General features: G+C 40.3%; 1 protein-coding gene across 3 annotated transcripts; it reads left to right on the top strand.

Moving 5' to 3' along the window:
* Window positions 1–1,100: 1,100 nt before the first annotated feature.
* Window positions 1,101–27,181, top strand: itchb (itchy E3 ubiquitin protein ligase b). Of its 3 annotated transcripts, XM_035158380.2 has the most exons (24): window positions 1,101–1,257; window positions 6,563–6,654; window positions 7,312–7,453; window positions 9,629–9,753; window positions 11,016–11,150; window positions 12,032–12,077; window positions 12,178–12,359; window positions 12,859–13,129; window positions 13,592–13,687; window positions 13,981–14,155; window positions 14,389–14,458; window positions 15,384–15,468; window positions 15,607–15,735; window positions 17,155–17,227; window positions 17,932–18,003; window positions 19,223–19,311; window positions 19,941–20,100; window positions 20,213–20,346; window positions 21,163–21,303; window positions 21,844–21,964; window positions 22,130–22,234; window positions 22,935–23,031; window positions 23,345–23,417; window positions 24,604–27,181. In XM_035158380.2, exons 2-24 carry the CDS (start codon window positions 6,585–6,587, stop codon window positions 24,701–24,703), a joined length of 2,691 nt encoding a protein of 896 aa, XP_035014271.1. In that variant the 5' UTR covers window positions 1,101–1,257; window positions 6,563–6,584; the 3' UTR covers window positions 24,704–27,181. The 3 variants fall into 3 exon arrangements, with proteins under 3 accessions (XP_035014271.1, XP_035014272.1, XP_035014273.1); XM_035158381.2 differs by lacking the exon at window positions 13,592–13,687; XM_035158382.2 differs by lacking the exons at window positions 1,101–1,257; window positions 7,312–7,453.
* Window positions 27,182–27,676: the final 495 nt, after the last annotated feature.

Genomic DNA, 27,676 nt, shown 5'->3' with positions numbered 1-27,676 from the left:
TATGTTGTAAAAGAAATACGACTGTTCTCAGATTGTGCAAACATTTTTAAACAAGTCGAAGCCTGTTGACATTTTCTTTGTTTTGATTTGTTTAAAGAAATTAAAATTATATGGACTAGCCTAAATAATTTACTTAGGACTGTAAGTAAAGTGCACTGGATGTAATCGAGCTAGCAGTGTAACGTTAACTGTCTTCATCTGACCGCAGACATATTCTACTGTCAGTCAAGTTATGTCACATTATGCTCACTGGAACATATTTCTGTGTTATGTTCATATACAGTTTACATCAACAGCAGCTTATTTCAAGTTCTTTAGCATTGGATTGAGCATTTAGCATTTAACATTAGATCAAAAGCTTGATTTTAGTGCATTTTACTTGTTTAATACCTGATTGAATCTTCTGCTCCAACTCTTTCACTGCTGCTGTGTTTTTGAAATGTGCTGTGTGTCATACATCCGTGTCTCTGCCTCCACTGGATCAAAAAGGACGTGCTTCTCTACCACTTGTCAGAGTAAACAGTCTCACAGCTTCACACGTGAACTTTAAGGCAAACGAGTTTTACCATCTCAGTGTTGCAGTTTGTTCATCATGTTCTCTGGAGTCAGAATTGTACACATATGTATTTATACACTCAAACACACACACACACACACACACACACACACACACACACACACACACACATATCAACAATCGGCACAATCAATATATAATAAGAGTAAATAAATAAATGTTGAGTAGTGTCATATCTGTAGAGAGAGAGAGAGAGAGAGAGAGAGAGAGAGAGAGAGAGAGCTTGAACTGTGGAAGAGAGAAAAAAACTAAAACTAATATATAAATAAAGTAAATAAAGTAAGTAAATGAGCTGATTCTGTTTGCCCGGCACATTATTCATAGATGCAAATATTTAAAAGTCAATATGAACAGATAGAACAATGAACTGAAGACATGAACAAAAGAACACAATACGTCACACGACAAAAATGTTGAAATGTCATGTTGATGCCCGCCTCAAAGGATGGTGGCAACCATTGTTTACAATAAAGTTGGGGAAAAAAACATGAACAACTTTCCTGCCAGCGTGCGCGCGCCCCACCTTGTTTCGGTCACGTGACGTGAGCTCGCGAAGATGGTGGAAGTTTCTTCTTCCGTGAAGTGAAACCCGGAGTGAAACCCAAACAAGCCTCACACCGAGGGCTGGGACTTGGCTTCAGCGGCACCGGCTCGGTTGTACAGCCTCTCTCGGGACCAGGGTAAGTGGTGTCGGTTAGTGGAGCGTCCCCTCAGCGGTGCTGTTTGTGTTTCTGTCCGCTCAGCCGCTGGACTTTGGGATTTCCAGCCAGCCATGATGATGACATTAGCTAGCATGCTAGCGGTTAGCCGGGGCTGGGATGGCAGCAGCAGAGTGTCAGAAGGGACATTCAACACGTACTCAGCAAGTCCCTGCGACAACAACACCGCTGTAAATACACACAGTGCTTCATAGCAGCGTAGCTAACACGCTAATACAGATATGCTGTCCATTACTGCGGCTAAAACCAGTTAGCGTTAGCTCGTTATCCACTGCTAGTTGGATTAAATTATGTAATCTTCACTAACGTGTGTTATATTGTTATACAAGCCAAAGCCTGCGGAGGGGTCAAGATGACAAGGAAGTGATCTCTGTCGATGATTATTGGACGTGCTGGTTAGCACAGTTAAAGGGATTCATATGAACAGACATCAAACTAATCTAATATCTGCTTGCTTGTTGTTGCTTTCATGCTTTGCACAAACCAAAACATATGGAAACTATTAGGAGCCATATCTCAATATAGTGTCTCCTCTTCGAGGTAATAATTGAATCTACATTTGAATTAGACGTATTGATTCTTCAGGTGAACTGAGGAAACCAGTTGTTATATTTTCTAATATATCAGCAGAACAGTGTATATCCATCAAACCAGCTGTCTAACAGTGTCCCCCTGAATGTATCGGTTTAGGTTTGACTCTTTGGATAGTTGTACTTTTGTGGGAGAAACAGAGGCATATAGAGGGAAATAGACAATCATTTGTTTGGTTTGGTTTATTAGTCACTGGCAGCTTGGCAACTTTGTGTCTTCATCAGCCACAGCTGTCCTCTGTAGTTTTAACTGATCAGAGAGGCCCTGCGGTTTTATTTGTTTTCTTTGGTGTTTCTCCTTTGATGAGATAATGTATATCTACATATAACCTATCCAATGCGATCCCCTGGCTTTAGTGACATACAAAATAATGTTTCATTTTCACTAGAGATTTTCCGATACCATTTTTCCTTCCCTGATAAGGATTCTGATACCTGGACTTTGATATCGGTTGATACAGAGTACAATTCGATACCAGTGCCTTTTTAAAAGCAATAACAACTTAGTCAACCTTTTCCTGTCAAGAAACCCAGTAACATCTGGCTTTTGTCTGCAATGGGAATGGATACAATCAGCAATCACTCCCGGGTCATATGACTGCAGTAGACACAGGATTTTGTTGGCTCCAGCTAAGATCGGCACAAAAACCCTGGGTGAACTTGCTGATAGTTTCTTAGTTTTCAGTGCATTTGTAACATTGAACATGATGCACTACACTACTGTAACAGTATTACTACATTCTCATTCATTAATTCCACTCAGTAATATATTTAATTTTAGTTTATAATTAAATTTTAGGTGTATATTGTATTATATTACATTTTTTCCCTTTAGTTTTATTTTAATTTATTTTAACATAAGACTTTGTATATTACATTTTTTATTTTTTGCTTGTGTGGTTCAAATATGTTTGAGTATGGCTAGAAGGGACTCTTTGACCCAACAATTTCATTGCCAGCGACTGCTGTATGTAATTGTTGTGCATATGACAATAAAGTCTTGAAGATGCACTGGAGAAAAAATACAAAGAGACAAACTCCCCTAGTGTCAATGGGAATGGAGTCAATCGCCTTTTTTAGCGGTTTTATCCAGATTTGAATAACCTGCGTTTACCTGCTAATTTCTGTGCAAATGCCATGGAACCTCTTTGGTTAATTTTGCTGTTTCAAATAGTAAATATTGGAAAGCACTTCTTCACTGCTCTAGAAACAGTACTTGAACCTTACTTGGTCCAGGAGTGATTTCTGGGAAAAGAAAATTGTAGCTTTATCCAGGTGAAACTAACATATTTTAAAGACCTGGTATCAGATTAGAAAATAGATTAGCTAACTCGCAGTGACCAAGCATTTCCGTCAGTATCAGCAGAACATCTCAAATTTTTACTGGAAACATAGTTTGTGATCTTTCTAGATTACCAATCTAATCCATGACATTATAAAACAACACATACATTCATTATTTCAGCTTTTAAAGTTCAGTTTTTAGATATCAGGTAAAAAGACAATTTGGTGAACACTGTGCTCAGTTTTGTAATGGTGAACATGTAATATCAAATACAGGACTCTTGAGTGTTGTGGCCAGATAACAAAATAACCTGATTGTCCTTTTACAATCATACTGAGTTGGTCAGTATGAAGTTGTTTTGGAAATGTGCACCACTGTTTTGTACCCTAAATAATGTATGTCTATGGTTTAACATGGTCAAGGAGTTTATGTAAGACCAAATTCTGGTAATATTGTTTGAAGTCGGCTGTTCAGGTGCTCTAAATTCATACATATACAGAGCTCTATAGCCAAAGAAAGAGACATATTTGACCTCAAATTTAATTTGCCCACAAACACATCAAGAAGTTATTGGCTCGTGGATGATGTTATTGAGCTGGTTAGAAAAATCCAAGACAAGGAGGTCATTTTAGAGTTTAATATTCTGTGAGTACTCTCATCTACAAAATGTGGTCAGCCCGCTCATGAGGCTGCAAAGTCAGCAGTTGCAATGAATTATTGACAGAGACTAAAGCAGCAGCCAAAGTGAAAATTTACCCAGGAGCTCCCCACTTTCTCCCGCTCTGCCATGTGAATCCTGGACGAGATAGACAGAGGAACATGCATTATTCAGCGACACATCAGACCTGATTCTCGGAGAGATCACAGCAACGGATTTCCCTTTTGATTGACACATTTAAGCTTAGGTTGTCACTGGATATTCATTCTGGAGCTCATAACTGTTGATACACTGTCAAGGAGACAACCGTCCTTTACTTATTTAAGATGGAAATGTATCTCCTAAACCAAGTAGCTTCTCTTTTGAAATTATGTTTCCATTGCTGCTTCAGTGAAGTTGAAGAAAATGTTCCAGTGGTTAAAAGCAGAAAGTTAAAATATTATGTCGGCCTTCAAAGGCTTCTCTGTAGAGCGGCGTGTTGACAGTTATGTTTCTAAAATTGTACCAGGACCCATCCATCACAGAAGAGGCAAACACACAGTAAACAGTTCTCCACAAGTTTCATCATCAGTCTTTAGCTTTGTCAACCTTGTTTGATGGTCTTTGTTGATGTTTTGTTTTTGCTGTTAATGCTGTTAAGTATGAACGATAAATTCCAGCATTTCATTCCATTAAAATAAACACTCCAGGTGATCATCACTATATTTCATTATATTCATTTGGCAGCTGCTTTTGTACTTGCAACAATTCATGCACTTAAACTCTTTCCCACCTTTTATCATGTTCCAGCCTCACACTAAAAAGTAATATTTTCCTCATCAATCTACATTCAATACCCATAATGGCAAGGGATTTATTTTAGAAAATTTATTAACAAGGAAAAAGTGAAATAACGCATTGTTTCTACAAAAGTGTTCAGTTTAGCTTGAGTCATCTTGGGTGTGATGTGATCACTTTGCTCACCTGGATTTGGTAATTTTTCTGCAATTCTTCCCCACAAATCCACCCAAGCTCTGTCAGGTTTGATGGGAATGATCAGTGGACTGTCATTATCAGGTCTCTCCAGGGATGTTTGATTGGGTTCGAGTCAGGGCGTCTGGCTGGGCCACAAATAGACATTCACAGAGTTGTCTCGACCGTGTTGTCTTGGCTGTGTGCTTTGGGTCATTGTCTAGTTTGGAAGGTGAAACCTTGTCCCAGTCGGAGGTTCTGAGAACTCTGGATCAGTTTTTCATTAAGGATATCTTTGTACTTTGCTCTGTTCAGTGTTCCTTCAAGCCTGACCAATAGCAATGCGCATGTCCAGTCTACCTGACCCACTATGAGAGGCAACCCACACTAAAAAACAAGCCCTATCTATCAACCAAACCTGACCCGACTCATTACCCCACTGCAGGGTCGACTTAACTGTGGTATTCCTAAATCTGCAATAACATTTATAACAATTCTTTTTATAAATGTATATTAATGTTTTCTCACAATACACTGCGCTGCTGAGTGAAGTAAAACAAGTCAGTTGTTCAAATTCCACAGAGTTTGAAGTAAGTCATGAATGAAACAAGTGGAGCATATTGTTCTTTAGTTTTGAGGAAAAACCACATCATGAAAAATTATTGCTGACTATAGTATTGCTCATCATAACACCCCCCACCCCCAAAATTACCAGACCATATAAAGAATGACTTCCTTAAATTGGGAAATTGGAACGAGTGGAGGGGTTGATGATGCTTCTAACACCAGACAGACACAAAAATATAAAACAAATATCTCCGGTGAAGAAAAAGAGGTTTCGCACATCTAGAGGACAACGACGAAGAGAGTTTGTGGTGACAATAGTCGACGCCGTTGTCGATGACTCTAAACAAAATCATGTGATCTCCGCACCTCCGTAGTTACTTCCTGCACCACCCTTCACCTCAATCATGCCGAGAATTTATTGCTGCTGTGAATGCATCTGAGCAGAGGATATCCTGCTGTGTTGTGCATGTGTGAAAGGCAAACGTGGAATGTGAGGTGCCTGAGCCAAATTCCAAGTGTCATCGTAGAAGTTAATATTACGTATTATTTTTTTTATTTAAAGTTTTTTTTTAAATATTAAGTTGCAAACCTCATTATGAGGTATTGAGTGTAGATTGATGAAGGAAAAAGTAATTTATTTTTATTTGAGCACAATAAGAAATGAAGTGCATTTTATTTATATAGCACTCTAACAATGCTCGAAGACACTCAAATAGGATTACAAAAACAGAATGTAGATCAAAGTAAATAGCTAAAATATAAAATGCACATAATCAAACATGGAAGTACAAGATGTATACAACAATACAATGACAATACTTTATGAATGCACTGTAGCTGGCATCAGAAATTGTAGTATACGTAACACTTCAGTTGGCTGAGGGCTACATGGGGTAATATGGAGGCTCAGCAGACTGTGTTTAACTCTTGACAACAGATAATTTACTGCCTGTCATGTTGTTTTTTTCTACTGTGAATACAGTCAGGAAACAGAAAAAAAGGGAATTGTAGCAACATACAATACAGTCCTTATTATTGAGATATGGTTATACGATGCGTGTTTTTTACGTGTTGATAGTTTAAAGTAATTTTTTTAAGCCTTTCATATTATGGGCTAAATATACCTGGTCTAAATGATCCCATCTGTCTGCTGCAAGTTTGCAGCAGCAAGAAACGATTTGTCACCACCCTAATGATGCGTCGTCTGTTCTGCAGGCCTACATCCCAGCCCTATGTCATGGCTAGTGGAGTCACCAAGTCGGGCACTTCCAATGGTTACCCTATGAAGGCACAGCTGCAAATCATTGGTAAGTGCTCCGTTTTGATCAAAGTGCACCAAGTACGGTTCAAGTAAAAAAAGGTTGACTTCTTTTATATATTTGCATTTTTTTCCCAGATAAGTACATTTTGAAATGCTGCACTCAGAAAATCTCAAATGTAAATAATGAAATGAAAAATTTATAAATTAAATTTAGCTGCTTAATTTTCAGGATCCTAATTCTGTGTGTGTTGGCTTCACTGTCACAACACAGTGGGACAATTCAATAGGACATGATTATCATCTGCCTTGTCTTCATTGCCTTATGTGTTAAATCATGTACTGATGTCCAACAATCATTGAGTAATCTCAGTGATAGAAATTCAATGTAGATCCTGCATTGATATATTTATTATAAAGAAATATAATACTCAAAACTGTTATATTTTGGGATTGTGAATGCACTGATTCTCTAGCCAAATATATATCACCTAGTTTGTAGCTTTTAAAATGCTGGTTATCTTGCAGCACTGTTCAAATTTTAAAAAAGTATGCTACACACAGGATTTCATGTTTTTATGTCCATGTATTATGTCATTCCATGTTTCTGCATTTTTATTATTTCCACCAACAATGTGTTTTTTTTCTCTCTCTGGCACAATTCACCACTAACTGTCCGCTACATGGTCTCGTCTTGCTGTTTCAGTGCTATCAGCAAAACTCAAAGAGAACAAGAAAAACTGGTTTGGCCCCAGTCCTTACGTGGAAGTGACAGTCGAAGGCCAGTCCAAAAAAACTGAGAAATGCAACAACACCCACAGCCCCAAATGGAAGCAGCCGCTCACTGTGTGAGTCAAAGTCTTTCCAATAATACCAGAACCATTTAATGTTTGATCACATGTATGATCATCAGAATGTAACTATTCTGTTGCTACACATAAAACAGATAATTCCGGTGTAACCTGTGTGGAATAATATTTAAAATGCAAAACACATAGAACACACAGTGAAGGTTGATATTTGAATCTTCACAGAAAACATCTAAGAGTCAATTTTACTTAGCTTTTTGAGAGACACCTTTCCTTTATGTTTTTATTTTTATTTTTTTTAATTTTTTTTATCTTATCTAATTTATCTGTTAATTGTTTTTTATTGTTGATCCTTTGATATGTCTGCAGAGAAACAGTACCCCACATTTTTCACTGCATGTATCTCTGTGCATGTGACAAATAAAAATCCTAATTGTCTGCCCCTTAAAAGTGAGAAGATGCTTTAGTTGAGCAGACCCTGAGTTGACTCACATTTTGTGAGTTAATTTACTGCCCTTATTTTTTTAACTGCCTCTGCATAGGGAAATGCAGGAGCAACATCATGGCATGCTTTAAACTTGATAAACTGTGTCTCAAACTAAAGTCACCGAACCACAAAGCTAACTCTGATAGAAGTAGAGACAGGTGATGGTGAACAAGGGCAGCATAGGGTGGACTATGCGAGCCAGGGCAGCGTGACTAGTTTCTGTTGGCCGCTGCGATTCCTGAAGCTCCGGTGTCTGGCGCTGTCAGCAGCCTGGCAGGAGAGACAGCGGGGGGGTTAGGATTTCATATCTGAGCTGTGGCCAAGATGCCAACTTTTACTTTCTCTGACTGCCTGGATGTCTTTCAAGGAAATCTTAGGACACTAAAAATCACAGTTTAGCACTTGTTGAATAACAGTCTATGAAGTAATCTGAAACTATTGTCCTCCGGTCTATGTTACAAAGTGAACAAGACAGAAAATATTTTCTTTGTCATAAGAGTTTGATTAACAACATCTTTGAAATCATTGCCAATCACTGCTCGTCTCTGTAGCTCTTCACACACAAATTGACATTTATTAAGTTATTAATCAATAGTGTTGGATCATGAATCTGGATCTGACAATCTGATAATGATTTAGCAACTGCGGGCCACAGTGTGGAAACCCTGAATGTAACATCAATATGTATATGTTACATATGTATATTGGCCCCCAAAAATCCAAATCTCTCTCTAGAAAAAAATTCCACCTTTTAAATTGAATGGTTGGTGTAAGATATGAACTTTATCAAGATGTATTAATGCGGCAGCCCTGAATTACCAGCGTTTAGTTTTGGGACGTGTAGCTCTGAGTGGAGGATAATGGTGCACAGAGTAAAGAAAATATATGCTATCTCCAGGGGGTGGTAATATGCTGCATTTTAATGTAGAATGCCCTTAGCGGTGAGAGAGTTTGTCCTGTTCATTGACATGAATTGTATTTCAACACAAATACTGTACACTTGGTGCACTCACACCTTTTGACTCCCTACAGTCCAACATATTCACACATCTGATGTCCACTTAATTTTAGCCTGTGCGGGACCTTCTGCCGTGCACAGTGACCTTCTTAATATAGAGTTCTCCTACAGTTTCTCTTGTACCCAGAGGGCAGAGTTATTATATGTCAAGTGTTTACTATGGGGTGAAATCAGACCTGAGCCCATGTGTCCACAAATGTCTTTTGCTGGAGGCTCTGAGGGAACGAGATAAACAACCGTCATAGTGATGGTTACAGACACTTATTGTCCCTGAATACCTTCTGAATCTCATTGTTCATGTTTTCCTCTCACCAAAAGACAACGATGTATGAGTTGCCCTCACAGACACTGTGGCCTTCACCTCTTTACCAGCTTATTAGGTTTTTCACTACACCGTCTAAACAGTGAATTATCAGCATTTATAGTTGAGGACAGTGATGTGTCTCAGGATATCCAGTGTGTGGCTTTACTTATTCTTGTTGCTGTCAACCATTCCAATTCATGACACAATATCATTTAGACCAATTCTTCATGAATTGATGGTGTTAGAGCTTAAACTTGTGATGAATAAAATGTTGGGAAAGAGAGTGAGTCCCTCGAGGGTGTTTTGAAATCAGAGGCTCAGCAGACAAAAGGACGTCATCACTCTGTTTTTCATTTAAAAGTACAAACGCACTGCATGAATCAACTGAGCTGTTTGTTTCACCAGGATTGTGACTCCATTCAGCAAACTGTCATTTCGCGTGTGGAGCCACCAGACCCTGAAGTCAGACGTGTTGCTGGGCATTGCCACGCTGGACATCAGTGACACGCTCAAAGCTAATGACATGAAAAGTGAGTGTATGCGACCCAGACTCACACACTACACTCATTGACTTTTCATGCCTGTGTGTATGTGTGTGTGCTTGCACAGATACCTTTGTGAGGACTATTATTAGCCTGTATTAGCCTAGAACTTTTTACTCAACCTTCATGAAGTGAAGACATATTGGCTTCTTCTCACAATGGGCTGTTTGAGGGTTAAGACTTGGTTTTAGGGTTAGGGTTATGGTTAGGTTTATGGAATTTGTAGTAAGGCATACTTTGATCATTATAAGATATTTAGTTAACTGTTAACAATCAGTAACCTGATTTATGTTAATTTAATTTTCCTGTATGATTGTGAGCCAGCCTTTGCTGTGAGATGCACAGTTGTTAAGACTAACCAAACCAATACTGACTCTTCTCTTAAAACCAAACTGTAAACAGGGTAAATGTGGTACAATGGTACAGGGAGCCACCTGTTTGATCTGCATTACGAAAATGTCATCATGTCATTTTAGGTCAGTAGATCAGGACCTTTTGTCTCAGAGCTGGGGGTCTAAGTACAAGTGTATGGTACTAATCCAATTAATTTAAACAAATTTGGTGGGAAATCTATGTTGTCCATTTTTTTTGTAAAAATAAATCAGTACGTGATTAGTTTTTTTCTAGTATTGTCGGGCTACTTCCTAAGTTTTCTTATTGAGGATCTTGTGGCTGTTCTGATGTTGGATCTTTTGTCAGTTCAGCAGTTCTGACCTTTACTCCCCCAAATGCCTGTTCTCCTTTTTATTTATTTCAAACTGCTCTTGAAGCAGCCAGAAAATTGCATCACTTCCTGCACCCTAGAGTTTTTGGAAAATATTTTGTTGTTGTCATTCAGGTGCTGTGTTACAGAAGTGAAACCAAAAAAAGGGAATTAAAACTGTTATTTTAAAAGTTTGAGACAGTTGTGGCCTTTGTAAGAACATCACTACACTACAGAAATTATTTCAGTGGCGGTTTATCAAACTTTTTCCAGAGTAAATAATACATAATTGGTGTGCTAGTCTTTACATTTCTGAAGGGAGTGTGTTTGCATACATGTCCCATTATGATGCATACACCTCTTAATTATACAAGATTTCACCCATTTGTAATAGTGAAAAAAAGATTTTAAAAAATAAACATGTGGCAGTCAGTGGTGTTGTTGGAGCTGGCCACCAGAATTAAATCAATGTGTGGGAAACACTGCGGTAACATATTTCAGTTGTTACTGTTTTCCTCTGACCATCTTGCCTTTTGTCTCACTGTAGTCTCTGAGGTGGTGCAGACCTTACAGCTGTGTGCAGACAGAGAACAGACAGATGTGGTGGGAGATCTGTCTGTCTGCCTCGACGGCATGACCGTTGACCCCGAGATGTTCGCCCTGTCCGAGGCTGACCATCACAGTGAGTCACAGAAGAGCCCCAAGCTGTATAAAAGCCTATTGAATATTTTTCAGGTTTATTTGTCGTAACATCTGTAAAGGATACAGTGAATAGAGGCCCTTGTCTCGTTAGAGAAAACTTGGAAGCCAGTAAACAAGCTGATTTATTGATGGTTTCAACTGAGATTATGCAATTTTAGATCCTTGAAGGAAATTAAAGCCGGGTTATCACTACACTACTTTCAAAGTGGGCAGATTATTCTGCGGTGCACACTACAAGTCTTCCTGACGTGCGATCGGGAGTGTTGCAGTCTTTGTGATCTCACACTGTACGACTGAGTGGGAGAAACCCCCGACTGGTCTCCAAACTACGTTGAATTGCAAAATCCCACAACAGAGAGTCAGAGGGATCCTCCTGCTCTTCTGTGTCATCCTGCTACAGAATGACTCTTAGAGCTGGAGGAGACATGAAACGCGTCAGTTTACATCAGAGTTTTAAAGAGAAGAGTGCATCTCAGGGTTCAGAGAGAAAACTAACCGAGCCTGACCCAAACCTGACAGGTGTTATGTTGTTTCTGTCCAAACCAGACATGAACCCGATGCAGTCAATGTAGCTGCACTGAGTCTGTCACCCTGTCCCTCACACACAGGATTTTTGGCTTGATTTCCCCCATTACTGATATGTGTAGTGTAAAAAACCATGGGACACCTCACCACTATATGCACCTTCACCACCCTCACCCCGTGCTGCACTCAGATTGGCTGGAGTTATCGCTGAGTGCAACTAGATTTCCAGCAGGGTTTAGTATTGTAACATTAGATTTGCTTTTGCTTGGCTGGTTGTGTTATATGTGAATAGGAACTCCTTTTTTTAGCTTCATTCATCTTGTGTTTGTATTTCAGGTACATCAAATGGGGAATCACAACCTAACGGGGATCATGCCCAAAGGTACAGTACCTATCCTCATATTCACTCCAATTTTACTTCAGTCTCATTTCTAGCTTTTTTCCCTGTTTTGTGTATCTACATCCACTCTCACTCTTCACAGGCCGAGTCGAGACAGCTCTCCAGCTGTGGATGGCGTGGAGCACAGGTCCTCTCCCAGTGCTCGGAGGTCAGTGAGCGCCTCCGGGTCTCCCTTAGTGTCATCAGGGGGCTCAAAGCCTCTACGACCACCCAGGCCCTCTAGACCTCCTCCTCCGACTCCCCGCAGACCCACCTCTTCACCAGGTCAGACATTTACTGAAGGAAGGTTCTGATCTGTTGTAAACACTTTTCTGCTGAGAACTAAGAACAGGAGAGAAACTAGTTCAAGTGCGCTTCTTCTTACACTGACTTTGTGTCACAATTTAATTAATTTCAAAAATGTACCCCAAAGGCTAAATTGGGCCAACACTCTCTCTGAGTGACATTGTTTGAACGATCAGTTTACTGTAATATGAGCCATAATCACGTACAGCAATGTCGTTTGGAAACGGAAATAGTGAGGCTGAAATGTGTTGTGTTATGTCTGGGAAGTTAAAACATTGGTTTTGGGTTAAGGGTCAAGTTTAATGTTATTACTTTGCCAACTTGAGCTGCAAATCTGGTCTACCTTGACAAAGGGAATTAGTATTCTTGTAATGTGTCTTACACGTGTTTCCTACCAACATAACGACAACCTGTGATCATCTGGTCCTGGTCTGAGGATCTACACTTAACTTTTCACTGATTCTGATTCTTTCCTCAGCGTCTTCCAGCAACGGCTCTGCACCACCTGATGGTAGTGATGCCCAGTCAGGTTCAGACACACCAGTACGAACACCTGCATCAGGACCCTCATTGACCCCAGAATCCAGTCCATCGGCAGGCTCAGACAGGAACTCCACACCGGCCTCCAGCGCAGGAGCGACAGCAACCAGACCGCCAACCACCAACCCACCAACCACCAACCCGCCAACCACCAACCCAGTGGTCACACCCAGGGTCCCTGCTGTCAATACCGGCCCACTGCCCCTGGGGTTGGCTCTCATTTTGTTATCTTTGCTATAGAGCTTATGGTACAGTACAGTGGATGGAGTAGTGTCATGCTGAGCAATATTGATTATTATTATAATGTCCAGCAGATGATTATATACTTATTTAAATGTTTTCGCTCTGCTAGCAAATCAGTATTAATATGATGGTTTTAGTATCATGTTACCTGTTTGTAGAACACCACACAGATGTGTCTGCACATTCATTACATCAGTGAGTTTGTCACTCGGAGCATTTCACATTTTTCCTGGGGTTGTAACTAAACGCCTTAAATTCCCTTTTTGAGTTATTCCAGTGTCGTCATTGTCATCAACACTGCGACCTTCACTGGCTTTTTGCTGCTTTTGCAGCAGGATGAGTCATCGCTTCAAAGCTCCTTTAAATCTCTACTTATGTCATGCACCACTACCTAATGTCCTGAAGTTTACTGTCGATGTTTCATCTAGGTGGGAACAGAGGGTGGATCCGAATGGGAGGATGTATTTTGTCGATCATGTGGAAAAGAGAACGACGTGGGAACGCCCTGAACCATTGGCTTCTGGGTAAAAAGTCCTCCTTTGATCTGTCTCCTCTCAGATGCAGATAGTAGGTTAATAGGACTGTAAAATAGTAAGTAAAATAAGACGGCCTTTCCATCTTTAAAGATATGATTACTGGTACAGTACATGCAGTTGACATTTTCTCACACAAATCCTGTAGCTAGTGATGTGTGTGAGCTCCACCTGCACATGACCATCTTCAGGCCTCGGCGGCCAGGGACTGCAACAGATAAACAAAAGGAACCATTGTAGATTTCTACACCAGGAATTTTCATATTCATTCATTTTGTCTTTAGCTGGGAGCGTCGTGTCGACCAGATGGGGCGAGTCTACTTTGTCGACCACATCACAAGAACCACCACGTGGCAGCGCCCCACAATGGAGACGGTGCGGAACTACGAGCAGTGGCAGCACCAGCGCAGCCAGCTGCAGGGTGCCATGCAGCAGTTCAACCAGAGGTTCATCTTCGGGGTGAGACATCCTCTTTGTAAAGTCGTACTGTTGTGGTGATGTGGGCATCTGGAAGTGTTTTACCTCCGTAAGATTATAATGTTAGGAAAGATCAAGTTTATAGTCCAGTTACAGTATTTACAGTGTGAAGTAAACTGTTTTTGTTTGTGATATAACTGTTAATGTCAAACTCTACAGATTCTCAAACAGCCATGATTTATTAATGTGAACTATTCTGCTTTTCTGCTGTGTAGCTACAAGATCAGGTCACAGCCACTCAGAATAAGGAGTTTGATCCTCTTGGGCCTCTGCCGCATGGATGGGGTAAGATCATTAAATCCTGCTGTCCACACTACTCCAGAGTTTGAGCAGCTAAAACACAGAAGTTTGAAAACGCTGCTGGCCACCGTTTTAGTCTGGACGGGCAAAAAAAGAGAGGTTTGGAAACAAATATCTCGCTGATTGGATCTTCAGTCATGACGTAGCCTTCACTGATTTGTCAGGCCCCTGGGCGTAGGAGACAAGTCATCCAGCTGCATTTTCAGCCTTACATGGCACTCGCATGCCTCCCCAGTAGACGGGGATAAAAACTGTTCCAAAGCTAAAATGCTTGTGTGGATGAAAATCGATTAGTTTGGATATAGCCTTGGTTATAGTTGAATTTCTTTTTGGTTAGGCAAACCACTTGGGCAGTTGAGAAAAGGTTTTAAAACTTTTGAATACTGTGGTGATGAGAAATGACACATCTGTATTTAACTGGAGGGCTGCATCTAATGTTTCTTCCTGTGCACCAAAAACAGAAACACCAAACATTTCTTATTTTATTGCCATTCCTTGATTTGACCAAGGACCATTGGAGACGGAGTGTGTTTATCTTATCTGAGCTTATTATTACCCAAGTTCATTATACACTCCTGGGACCTTTTTTTCTTAGACTGGGCCTTGATGTACTCCAGGGAGTGTTTGCTATCAGCAGCAGCAAGTTTGTCTCTGTCTTACAGCCATGTTAATGTACAGTGGATGTTTGCCACAGGACTCATTTGCATTGTTCAATATGAATTTGTTAAACACCAGCATTAGTGCTTATCTTTGTTTATGGCGACACATTTACTTTGTATTCCACAAACATACCACAGGAACCAACTATTAAATTAACCTTAAAGTTTAAAGTTTGTCATGTGCTCACTATTGAGTTTCCACCTCTCTGCATTGGACTTAATAATCCACCAATTGTTACTGTGTTTTTCAGAGAAGAGAACAGACTCCAATGGCAGAGTTTATTTTGTACATCACCCCACACGCTCAACACAGTGGGAGGACCCACGTACACAGGGGTGAGTTTGTGTGTGCGTGTGAATGTCCCTTTGCTGTCACATCAGATAACATACTATAATTTTGTATGATGTCATTTTTAAAAAGACGTTTTCTGAAATAATCCATCACTGAATATTGACCTGATCTCATTATTGTAGGTTGCTCAATGAGAAGCCACTTCCAGAGGGATGGGAGATGAGGTTCACCGTCGATGGCATTCCCTACTTCGTAGACCACAACAGGAGATCCACCACCTACATCGACCCTCGCACTGGAAAGTCCTCACTGTACGTCCTCCACCATATTGTTTTCCACCTACTCAAAATCTGAAAAAAAAAGAATCTGTATGATTTCTCGAATTAAAGAGGAATCAAGTCATTGGTAGGCTGTGCTTACTGTGGTTACAAAGTACACAGCTTCACACTAGAAGAAGTTTTAAGATTTATCGTTCTGGATCAATGTATAGATATTAAAGTAAGAACATAGATAAACATCGATTCATACTTCCATATTCCACATCAATGAGCCTTTATTTGAGATGTGTGTTGCAGTGAACTTTTGCGCCTCCCTCGCGCTCAAGGTGGTGCAGCCTTCTCCCGTGTAGCAGCTGAGAAAAATACAAAAACAACACTGCCGGAAAAAAGCAAAGAAACACACAAACAAAATAACACAATCACCGGCTTGCTTCCTCCAGCAGCACCACTTCGGGCATGTGTGCACCCCTTTGGCCCGACAAACCGGTTGTTTTACCATAGTTTCCTTCAGAATTAGTCACGACCAGCCAGCGGACTGCGGAATTACACCCTTACTCACTGTTAGAAAGCTAGTGCAGATACTCAACAACCAATGAAAAGTCAGTGTATTCAAATATAATAGACTGTAATAATAATACTGCCTTGTAAGTTCTTTGCTTTAGAGCAAGGCCTTTAGGCGTTAAACGTTTGTAATGGTAGAAGCAAAATCTTACTCATAGCACCAGTGTTTCTATAACATGAACATGTTTCCTGTTTTTAATGACATTATGAGAAATGATGATTGACACAACAAACGTGATTTATCTGCTTCAACCCGATGGGGATCTCCTCTGAAACTAGAAGCTCCTTCATACCTATTCTCTAAACTATACCTATGATACATGTTTCCTGGAGCCACTGACGGTGACTATCTGGCTTAAGTATTTTCGGTACTTTCCGTGCCAGAAATGAATGAGTCATGTTTCTCCTGCCAGAGAGAATACCAGCCAGACTGTCAAGAAAGAAATAATTAGCTGAACTAATAACGCTAATATTAAGATATAATAATATATAGATAGTTTTCTGTTTCTTAGTGTAGTCTGAATTAGAAGGTTTCATTGTTTAATATATATCCCTTTCCTCTGTCGTACCAAGTCATTGTCTGTGAAATCCCTCTCTATTTTTAGAACCAGAGACGCGTTACCTTGATGTGACGAATAGGTCACCTCGTCACACCTCAGTTGACAAATGATAATAACCTGGGAGCGTAACATAACTTGAGAGTAATTTTTTAGGTTTGGTCACAGCGGAAGTGGAAAAACCAGTTGGGTGACTGGGGATGAGAATGTGACAGTAACTTCCTGGAAACAAATATCAGCTTCAGATAAGATTAAAAAAAACAAAACCTGTATAAGTATCTGTTTATATGTTTTAAAACACATTAAGAGTCTGTGTGTTTCTTTTCCTTCACAGTGAAAATGGACCTCAGATCACATACGTGCGTGACTTCAAGGCCAAAGTACAGTACTTCAGATTCTGGTGCCAGGTAGGGCTCGCTGTTTGTCAGGGTTCTCTGAATGATTTTTCAGTTACACCATTCAAAGTTGCGTCGTACTGCAGTTGTTTCACAGTGGCTATGTTCAAAGCACAAATACACATGCCCCCCCACATCTATACAAACTTGCAGGAATTTAGCTGAAGCGCACTCTTAGTCCAGTCTGGTCTGGCCTTCCTGCTCTTTATACGTGTTTGTACCAACCTTAAACACACACAGACCTGCAGCACTTCATACATCCTTGAATTGGCATACAACACTCTCTTGGATTCACATCACTGAAAAGAGAGTAAAGAGAGAGTCTTAAGGTCTTTGCACACCAAGTCCGTATTTTTCATCTGAAATTATCACACGTTTAAAAAAGAAAAATACCACCTCATGTTTTGTCAATAACATTTGCACACTGAAATTCTCCTTGTTCCTGACAGCTTCTTAGGATTGATGGACCCAATGTTGTAATTTTCTTTTTTCAAGAAGAGAAAACTGCTCGACTCCATTTAATGCAAATTTTCAGAACAAATACAATAACGCATTAGACTTGGTCTGCAAGGTTTCAGCGCACAAGGATTTTTGTTGGATGATGGGTTAAAAAAAAAAATACAGTTGAAAATACAGACTTGGTGTCCAAAGATGTTTATTCTAAATTAATTTACTCATCATAATAAACACTGACCCTTGCAATCTCTTTTCTGCAGCAACTGTCAATGCCTCAACACATCAAGATAACAGTAACCAGAAAAACCCTCTTCGAGGACTCCTTCCAGCAGGTGAGGTCAGACACTCGGTTCACAGAACTCCAGCCAGATGTGCTTTTACTGAGCCTGTGGCTTTGTTTGCTGCTCAGAAAATATGCCTCAGTAGCTCAAGTGATGTTGTCCTGGTCACTGCCCTTTTCTAGTGCACTTTAAAATCAGTACAATAACCACAAACAGTAGGGTGTGTGCTGAAAAACATCTTAAGTTATGCAACTTCATAATTTTAGTAGTAATGATGATAATAATAATAACAGTACATTTTCCACAGGCACAGGGCCACAGCCTCATGTCTCTTATTACCTCTGCACTGCACTTATCAACCTGCCCATTTGTAGTTTGACAACTTTCAATTGGGCCTATTTTACCAAGAATTATGTCTTATCATTATAACTATTGTTACTATTACTATTGTATTTATAAGGTTTATTAAAAGTGCATTTAGCAGTAGTATATTTTAAGTGTCAAGTAAGTAAATTAATGCAGGTCGTCATTTTAAGATAAAGAAGCAGATATAATTAAAAGTAAGACGTTGAGGCAGAACAGTGCTCAGCCGGGGGCTTGGGAGTATCCCCCACTCCTGCCAGGTAACTATGACCCTGGGCAACTCCGGATAAGGAGAGTTTGGTTCTAAAACCCATGCTGTGCGTTGATGTGAGCTGGTATTGCTCTACCTCCCGCTCCAGCTCATGTTTGTTCCCTGTCAGAGATGGGACATTCCATGTCTCTAAAGCTTGTTTGCGATGCCGGGGGTCCATCATTGAATGGAAATCATGATAATCAAAAATTTGAATCTATAGTTTACATGTGAAACCTCTCAACTTGTCTAACACATGTGCGTGAAACTGAGATTTTTGTCTTAGAGACGTAAAAGTATCCTGTATTTTTAATGCGCTTTTTCTTTCTATTTACGCAATTACTTAAATTCTTATCTCTTAATCTTAAAAAGCATTGTGTAATTGAGTTATTGAGTCATATGTAAGCAATGGGATTTTTGTCAGACTGATGTTGGACAGTCTCAGGTTAAGCATTGATAAATTCATGAAGTCATTTTGGCAGCAGTGTTGAACTCATTGATTTACTTTTGCTGTTCAGTATTAAATGGTGTGGTGATGGATTTTAGAGTAATTCCTTGTAGCAGTTGTGAGAAAAAAAGTAATATCCTCGACAAAGGTACTGTTGTGTGATACAGTGAGTGAGCCACATGTCTATCATCACATTGTCTCTGCTTTAGATTATGAGTTTCAACGCTCAGGATCTACGAAGGAGACTATGGATCATCTTCCCTGGTGAAGAGGGCCTTGATTATGGAGGCGTTGCCAGGTAAGTTAGAAAATGACTGAGTATGATATGATGATATGTGTGCAATGTGTCGTTGTGTTTCATGGATTTTCTTATTTGAAGCTACTCAAATTTGAATGCTCCTGATTCTTTAATATGTCAGCTAGTTAGTGACATCAGCTGTGTCCCAATTCAGGGGCCGCTTCAGAGGCTGAACCGAAAAGAGACTTCTGGTCTAGAGAGACTTTCCGTGATCAGCATCACCAGCTTGTCCTTATTGCTGTTGCCTAGCAGCAGAGCTGCAGTTGGACATGACAAGAAAGTTTTAATGCCCCATGGTTTTTAAAAATGTATACCGTTAGCTGTTTGGTTGAGATGAAGCATGATACTCACAAGCATCGGATGTCTCATCGCTTGCCGGCTCCATTACCTTTTTGAAAAACAGTTTCTCTCTGAAACACAGCAAATCTTTGTATAGCTTGGGCCGGGAAGGATCCACCCATTGGAACCTTTGTTTCTTGGGATGAAAGGACACATTTGTTGGCCGCATTTGAAGGAGCCTACAAAAATCTGTCTAGTTGCGCAGGTGTGACGCAATCGGTCTTCAAATGCAGCCTCTGAAGGATACGGTCTGTGGTCTTTTCTCATTTGTGTTGTCTCTTCTTGTGCAGGGAGTGGTTCTTCCTGTTGTCCCACGAGGTCTTGAACCCCATGTACTGCCTGTTTGAATACGCCGGTAAAGATAACTACTGTCTCCAGATCAACCCCGCCTCCTACATCAACCCTGACCACCTCAAGTATTTCAAGTTCATTGGACGCTTCATCGCCATGGTTTGTCATTTTATCATTTGCTAGTTATAGGTTTTTGTATTGTAAAGAGACAAATTCCAAAATGTGAAAGAAGTGTTATCAGACAATTTAACAGCTTGTGTTCCTCTATCAGGCTCTTTTCCATGGCAAGTTCATCGACACTGGTTTCTCGCTGCCATTTTACAAGCGCATCCTAAACAAGCCATTGGCCCTGAAAGACCTGGAGTCAGTAGACCCTGAGTTCTACAACTCCCTCATTTGGATCAAGTGAGTACACAGATCACTGTGTGGTCAGAAGAGGTTGCATAATACATTTGTTTAAAGACTTCATGAAACAGAGCTATCAAAGCTATTTGATCCTGCATTTATGTGTCCTGGAAAAACACATAGCTATGGAGGGAACTGTTGCCGATATTGATTGGCGTTAACAGTAACTCACAGCGCTAAATCTGAATCACACCACCCTCAGTAACTGGTACCTCAACAGATATGTATTAGGCAGATAACAAAAGATAGATGAACTATTAACACAGAGAAACAGGATTAAAAATGGGGAAATGTATTTGTCCTTTCATGGGGGCTTTAAGTTATGAGTTGAAGGTTGAAGTGAAGCAGGGTTTTCGCAAGGTCTTAAAAAGTCTTAAAAAACCTAAATCACCAGAGATTTAGTTCTTAATAGGTCATAGATATGTTAAAATATTAGGTACTAGGTCTTAATTATTTTACTGTTAATTAAACACGACTTTCGTAACACTTAAAAAATTTGTGAATATTTTGGCAGCATTCAAAAGTTTGTAATGTCTTTGGGTGTAGTTCTTTCTCAGCGATACAGATATTAGCACGCTGTTGTAAAACTACAAACAAAACCAACTTGGAACTGATAACTGATACAAACATCCTGGTCAGAATTGATGTCAGTACACTCGGCTTGGGTGTTAAAAAGAATTTGGATACCTACGGTCTCTGCCTGTAGTTTGAGAGATAATGTTGCATTTTGAGGATTATTTTCTACTCGGCTACTTCATTACTTACTCTTCAATTTTGATGAAGATGAGTTGTGTAACTGTCTGTGCTGCTGTAAAGGGACAACGACATTGAGGAGTGCGGGCTGGAGATGTTCTTCTCTGTTGACAAGGAGATCCTGGGGGAAATCACCACCCATGACCTGAAAGAAGGAGGTGGAGACATGCTGGTCACAGAGGAGAACAAGGAGGAGTACATCAGGTGGGTTTTTATTTGATATGAATTTGAATTCAATGCATTATAAATCACACTGTAGAATCTATGTTAGGTTGGTTTCTAAGGTCACATGAGCCCATGTGAGAAAAAAGCAGGAAATTCTCCAGAGAATTCATCGTGAGTGACTGGGCGCATTGATGACCTTTCAAATTTTCGACAGATGCAAAAATTAAAAAAACTAAAAGAATTCACATACCTCCGGATGATAGAACGAGATTCAAGAGTTTTTGGTGATAAGGGTGGATGCTGGTGTCAAAGTGCTGAAAACAAAAACATGTGATCTCTGCAGTGGAATTTATCCACTGCCTCCAAAATGCTGTGCCACCCCTCACCGGAACACTCCGGAGATTCCTGTGTTGTTGTGAATGCGTCTGCTGCATTGTTCATATGTGAAAGACAAACTCTGGAGAAAGTCCGGACCCAGTTTTGTTGACATTCTGTGGAGTTCATGTCTGAAAACAGCTTTAGTCAACATGCTGTCCTCTGATGTCATGGAGACTGTGTGTTTGTGGTCGTCCCACACAGGCTGGTAGCAGAGTGGAGGCTGTCCAGAGGAGTGGAGGAGCAGACACAGGCCTTTTTTGAAGGCTTCAATGAGGTCCTCCCTCAGCAGTACCTGCAGTACTTTGATGCTAAAGAGTTGGAGGTATGAACCTGACAACTCTGTCATTCACACGATTCATGATGTGCTATGAGATGCACTAAAGAGACCTGACGAACACCTGGATTGCACATACTGGACGGTAACAGCTTCATGAGGTGAATACAATGATGCACATGAGTTATGTAAATAACTTGCATCCTGTCACAGGTGATGCTGTGTGGCATGCAGGAGATCGACCTCGCAGACTGGCAACGAAACACCATCTACAGACATTACGCTCGCAGTAGCAAACAGATCGTCTGGTTCTGGCAGGTCAGTGAGCTGCAGCACTAGTGACATGTTCAAATGTTTTTCTACTGGATCATAGGAGTAAGGTTGGATATATTGTTGGAGTTAAACCAATTTGACAAGTTAAACCCATTGAGACCTGAAAAAAACTGCACTAGGACCTTTATTTCTCAGCCCCTGAAGCAGATTGAAATATTAAGTAAAAACCATTTGAGAGCTTAAACATTTGACCTTTATTGGAAGTCAATGTCGTTGCCTTTACAACTGGATATGACTGGTAAAAACAACAATTATAAACCTTTCTAGCTAATGAAAGATATAAGCATTTCACCCTCCCTACGTGAATTTCAGAGAATCATGATGATTGTTGTTCACGTTTTTAAAATGCTGTCTTTAACAGCTCTAAAGGGTGACGCAAGCAGACATCACACCTCGTCTCAATGGGTTCAATTAATATTCAGAGTTGTAGACAGATGGTATTGTTTGTGGTAGGGAATGGGGCTTCTCTTCAGCTTGGAGGAGTACATTGTAGAACTGTTTGAGGATTCACGGATGACACGGAATAATTCTGAAGTAGCACCACAGCATTAACACAGACCAACACAGTCAATATAAACGTTTCCCCGCTTGTGGTTCTTAACCTATGACTGATTTAATCAATTGTATATAATCTGTGACCAGGTGATATGAAAGTGTTTCTAAATGTTTTCACTTTTCCCTGCAGTTTATCAAGGAGATGGACAATGAGAAGAGAATGAGGCTGCTGCAGTTCGTCACCGGTACCTGTCGCCTGCCTGTAGGAGGCTACGCTGACCTTATGGGTAATTACAGCTGAATAAATGATATATAAATCCAAAAAATGCATCTAAAACCTGTGTCTGGTTAGGCTCTATTCTGTTCTTATTTTTGTGGAAAACAATGTGTCTTTTATATGACTGATTCATTAATGTATGAAACCATCCCCAGTCGTAAGCAGGTTGGAGAATATTTTTGATACTTAAAATTGTAACACAAAACACTGGTCACCTTTTTTTACAGCACTTCTTTTGTTTGTCCCAGTTTTGTTGATGATCATGTTGTGTTCAATCCACCACGATCTCTCACTGTCCCACTGACCTGTGCTTCATTTTACAGGAAGCAATGGTCCTCAGAAGTTCTGTATCGAGAAGGTGGGAAAAGAAAACTGGCTTCCCAGAAGTCACACGTGGTGAGTTCATGCGAACGACTGTAGATTCAAAAGGATGTTAAATCATCGTCGATCAGAACGCTGAAGGTGACATTGTTTCTGAATCGACTACACTGGGGTCTAACCAGGCATGTTTGAAGCAGGTTATTGCTATTGTCTTATTGGCTTGTTGGTTAAAGTCAGTACAAGTGCAGAATCATGGTCTTGTTAGCTGGGGTAGTCTGTGTTACCGGTGTTTGCACAGTGGTCAGGCACATACAGATTATATTACTTGCCGATCGGCCACACCTTCTCTTTCATTTTTAAACTTGCTTTTTCATTTTTGTTTATCAGTGGTAGCACGTACGTCACCAGTTATCAAACTAAGTCTGACGCTGCAGTTGTACAGCGAGTGTCTGCTCCAGGCTGTCACATCACAGAGTAGCAGTCTTATCACGTGATGAGAGAAGAGTTGACTGACGAGTATGATGAGGATTTGATGTTAAAAGAAGTTTTGATATCGGACATGTCAGTGCGTTTGAGACAGAGTGTGCCAGGAACACATTTTTCTGTCTGAACTTGCTTGAGAGAAAACAATCTGAGCCAGATCCCAACTTAACAGTCATTCGTTTTCTTTGTGTCCGGATCGACCAGAGTCTGACACAGTTAATATTAGCTGCTCTGAGTTTGTGTTACATTGTCCCTGACACACGTGGTAATTGCTTGTTTTCTCCTATTTAGTGTAAAAATTCTGCCAAGCCAACGTGAATAGCATTTCAAAAATTGTCCAACCCCTTGGTATCCACACTCTAGTTTGAGAGAGAGAGAGCGAGCGATGCAGAGCACTGCGCACTGCGCACTTTACAATGAAGCAGCACAAAACAATGCAAAGATCTTCAATTATGAGAAGTGGACCATCATGGACAGTCTGGGTAATTAAACAATGCACACAGTGCAGCAGAAGAGTGAAGCAGCTCACAGTGAAATCTACCAATACAGATCTCACTCAGTAAACACTGTACAGACACTGAGCCAACACGCTTCTCCTCCTGTTAAATGTTTGGTGTAATTTGTAACACCGGTGTTGTCACAGGTTTATTACCCAGTGGGAAAAATTCCACACCATGGCATCCCTGTTTCTCAAATCATATTCACAGAGGTATCTAGAATAAACACCAGAGCAAATGGGGTCTGATGTTGATCCAATTTTATTATCTTACTTTCTCAGCTTTAACAGACTGGACCTGCCGCCCTACAAGAGCTACGAGCAACTAAAGGAGAAGCTGATGTTCGCCATCGAGGAGACCGAGGGCTTCGGACAGGAGTGAGAGAACCCAGGAGAGGTTTAAGAGTGGGTGCAGGAGTCTGAAGGAATAAACGCCACCAGTGTTCAAATCAGGGAGTCTCTTCAGAGTCGGGGAAGGGTTGTTTTCTGTGTTCATGCTCATGCATGCATGCACCTGTACGCTACTTGTACGGGTGCATCAGCAAGACTGCATGTAGTACCACAGCAGGATTTGGGAAGTGGCTGTCGACCGTTCACACCACGTTCATGGCAGATGTGAAAATGTTATATGTCTTCTAAACCAAAACACAGAAGCTGCTCCTGTCTCTCTGAATGTGTGGCAGTTTATGCATGGGATCCTGAAAGCCCGACCCCTGCGACACCTGTCTGATGGGACCGCAGTAGTTTCCCCTTCCACACACGTGATCATGTAACGGCATGCAGTCAAGTTCTCAGATCTCATAAGCAGCAACCTGATTTTTTTCTTTTAAAGTAGCTCGGCTTTAAGACGAATTTTAAAGCAAAAATTGTGAGGGTGCACTTCTTCTTTTAAACTGGATTACGTTTCACCAAAAAGTTAATTCTGTTGCTCTAAGATTGTTTGGATTTTTCCTTCATGAATGACATTTCTCTTCAACCCCTTTAATCTCTCACATGTTTATTTGTATGTCTCATGATTGAAGTGGATCATGATTTTATAAGAGTGCTCCAAATTAACACTTAAATAACAACGTTCGCGCTTCAGAAATTATGAGTTGGGAGAGAAACAGATTTGTGTTCCTGCTTCTACAGTGTTGTATCTGTGAATGACTTGATTGTGAAAAGTGTTGTAACCTCCATTATTTATAGTGGTGGAAGACTTGAGCAGAATTTAAACTGACCCTAGTTTTATAGGGCCAGAGGCTGGACCGGGCGAGACGTCCTAGATTAGAGCGCTCTGGGAGAATCTTCTAGATTATTCATCTTGAGATCAGCTGCAGATATTTTACACCATCCTCCCGTTGTGTTCTTGTGAACCAACCAGGGTGAAGAAAGTATTTTTAGACACAATGTGAGTTCAAGATCAGAACATTAAAGCTTTCCAAAACACAAGTGAAAAACACCAAATTCAAGTCAAACCAAATCAAAATGAACATTTTGATTCATGCTTTACAAGCAGAAACTTCATGTGGCTCTTCACACACGTGTAGCATTTGAAGGTTAGTGATGGAGATGTTTGCTTATTTTAACTGTTTGTCTCATATCAAACCACAAAATTAACAGGAGCAATAAATGGTATTTTAAAACCATTGTCTTCCAATCTGAGTATTTTCACATCTAACAGACAGAATTCCTCTTAAGTCAAAAATTAATATCTGACACGTGTGAAATGATAAGATTATGTGGTTATGCTTTTATTTTGATTTTAATAGTTAATAGTTTAGGGTTGTCAGTCCTGTTCTTGCGAACGCGATATTTCAGGAACTCCCTGAGGGAATTTCTCACGGTGACCTTGCAAAACGTCTTTTTGGCCTCTTTAACCTGATATCGTGAGTCCCCCTTTAAATAATTTCTCCAAATTTCGACGAGTGATCACTTGGACTCAAAGATGATTGGATTCGACTTCCGTGGTCTAGGTCATGGGGACCTCATATGAGTGAGGAAGAACAATGTATGTACACTAAAACTGGAGTGGTTGGTGGAGGGATACAACCACAGTGGAACATGTGACGATTTTTGATAAAGATTGTTTCTCAACACCCAACACTGTGTGTACAGAACAGTGTTTATGATATAATAACTGTGAATACTGGTTCCTTTTGGCAAACGTTGAACAGCGTCTATCAACAGTACCAGTGGTGTGCTTGCTCATTTTGGAGGTTCCTCTTGAATTATTTGTTCGACCAAGAACACAGGTTTGGTTACTCTCAGCCTTTAGGACGCTTTATTTCCACCCTCAGGCATCACATGTCTTGTTTTAGCAGCTTGATGCGAGATGGTGATGATGAACCACTTCAGGTTTATGGACAAAAATAATTGTTCTCATGAAGAAACTGCACTAGTGAGGAGAAGCTGATGACGTGACCTGATTCTCTGGCTTATCGTGACTTTATGGACGATAATGAAGTCAGAGACAAAGATGTGATATAACGAATGTATCCTGATGAAAAGATGATTGGTAATCTCATTAACATTTTTTCTTGCCTCCCCTAACACAGAGTGTTGGTTTAAACTTGTTCTGGGTCGATGACATAATAACATCCTGAGTATATAGTAGTTAAGTGAATATGTAAATATGATAATTCACTTTTTTATTTATCTGTTCTGCAGAATGCTCCATGCACAACTCAACCACTGTCTCTCTCCTGTATATTGAAAACAAGTTGTAAATGGTGTCAATAACAACAATTTCTTTTGTAAAAGAATGGTTTTAATAAGAGGTTTACGGTTACTCTATTTTCTTTTCCCTGTTTAATTTCTGATGTACATGAAAGATGTGTAATATAGAAATTGTCACCTTAATAAATTAAATCAAAATAAACTGTTTGTTGCTTGGATGAATAAAATAATTTGTCATTTACTCTTATATCAAGATATGAAATTTTGTATTGGTATTAAATGATCGCACAATAATGGGTTGGGGAAGTGAACAATCCCAAATAGTTAAGGCTGACAGCAGCCTATTATTATGAATCCCTATTATTATATTGTGTGTATTAACACATTGTGGAGAATATGTAAGGGGACATGCAGGGGGAATGATTAGCGGCTGCTAAATCTGACGTGTTTGCTGTGCCACATTTTCTTTTGTTTGGGTCTAATCCGGTTCAGTGTGCAGTGCGAGCATGAGGACAGTCCCACAGGAGAAGGTGGAGCGAAGGACCCCTCCCCAGAACAGGAGTCGGGTATTTTCAATCTATAATCAAAAACTGATTAGTGGCTGTCACTATAAAGATAAAAGAGCAGAGCTGCCTTGGCCTCTTTACCTTCCCAGCGCTGAGCAGAGTGGATCACTGGACGGACTGGAGGCCGCTGG

Source organism: Hippoglossus stenolepis, chromosome 6 (assembly GCF_022539355.2).
Source record: "Hippoglossus stenolepis isolate QCI-W04-F060 chromosome 6, HSTE1.2, whole genome shotgun sequence".
Taxonomy (NCBI): domain Eukaryota; kingdom Metazoa; phylum Chordata; class Actinopteri; order Pleuronectiformes; family Pleuronectidae; genus Hippoglossus; species Hippoglossus stenolepis.
Note: the sequence above shows the minus strand (reverse complement) of the source record. Positions and strands in the feature narration are given on the sequence as shown.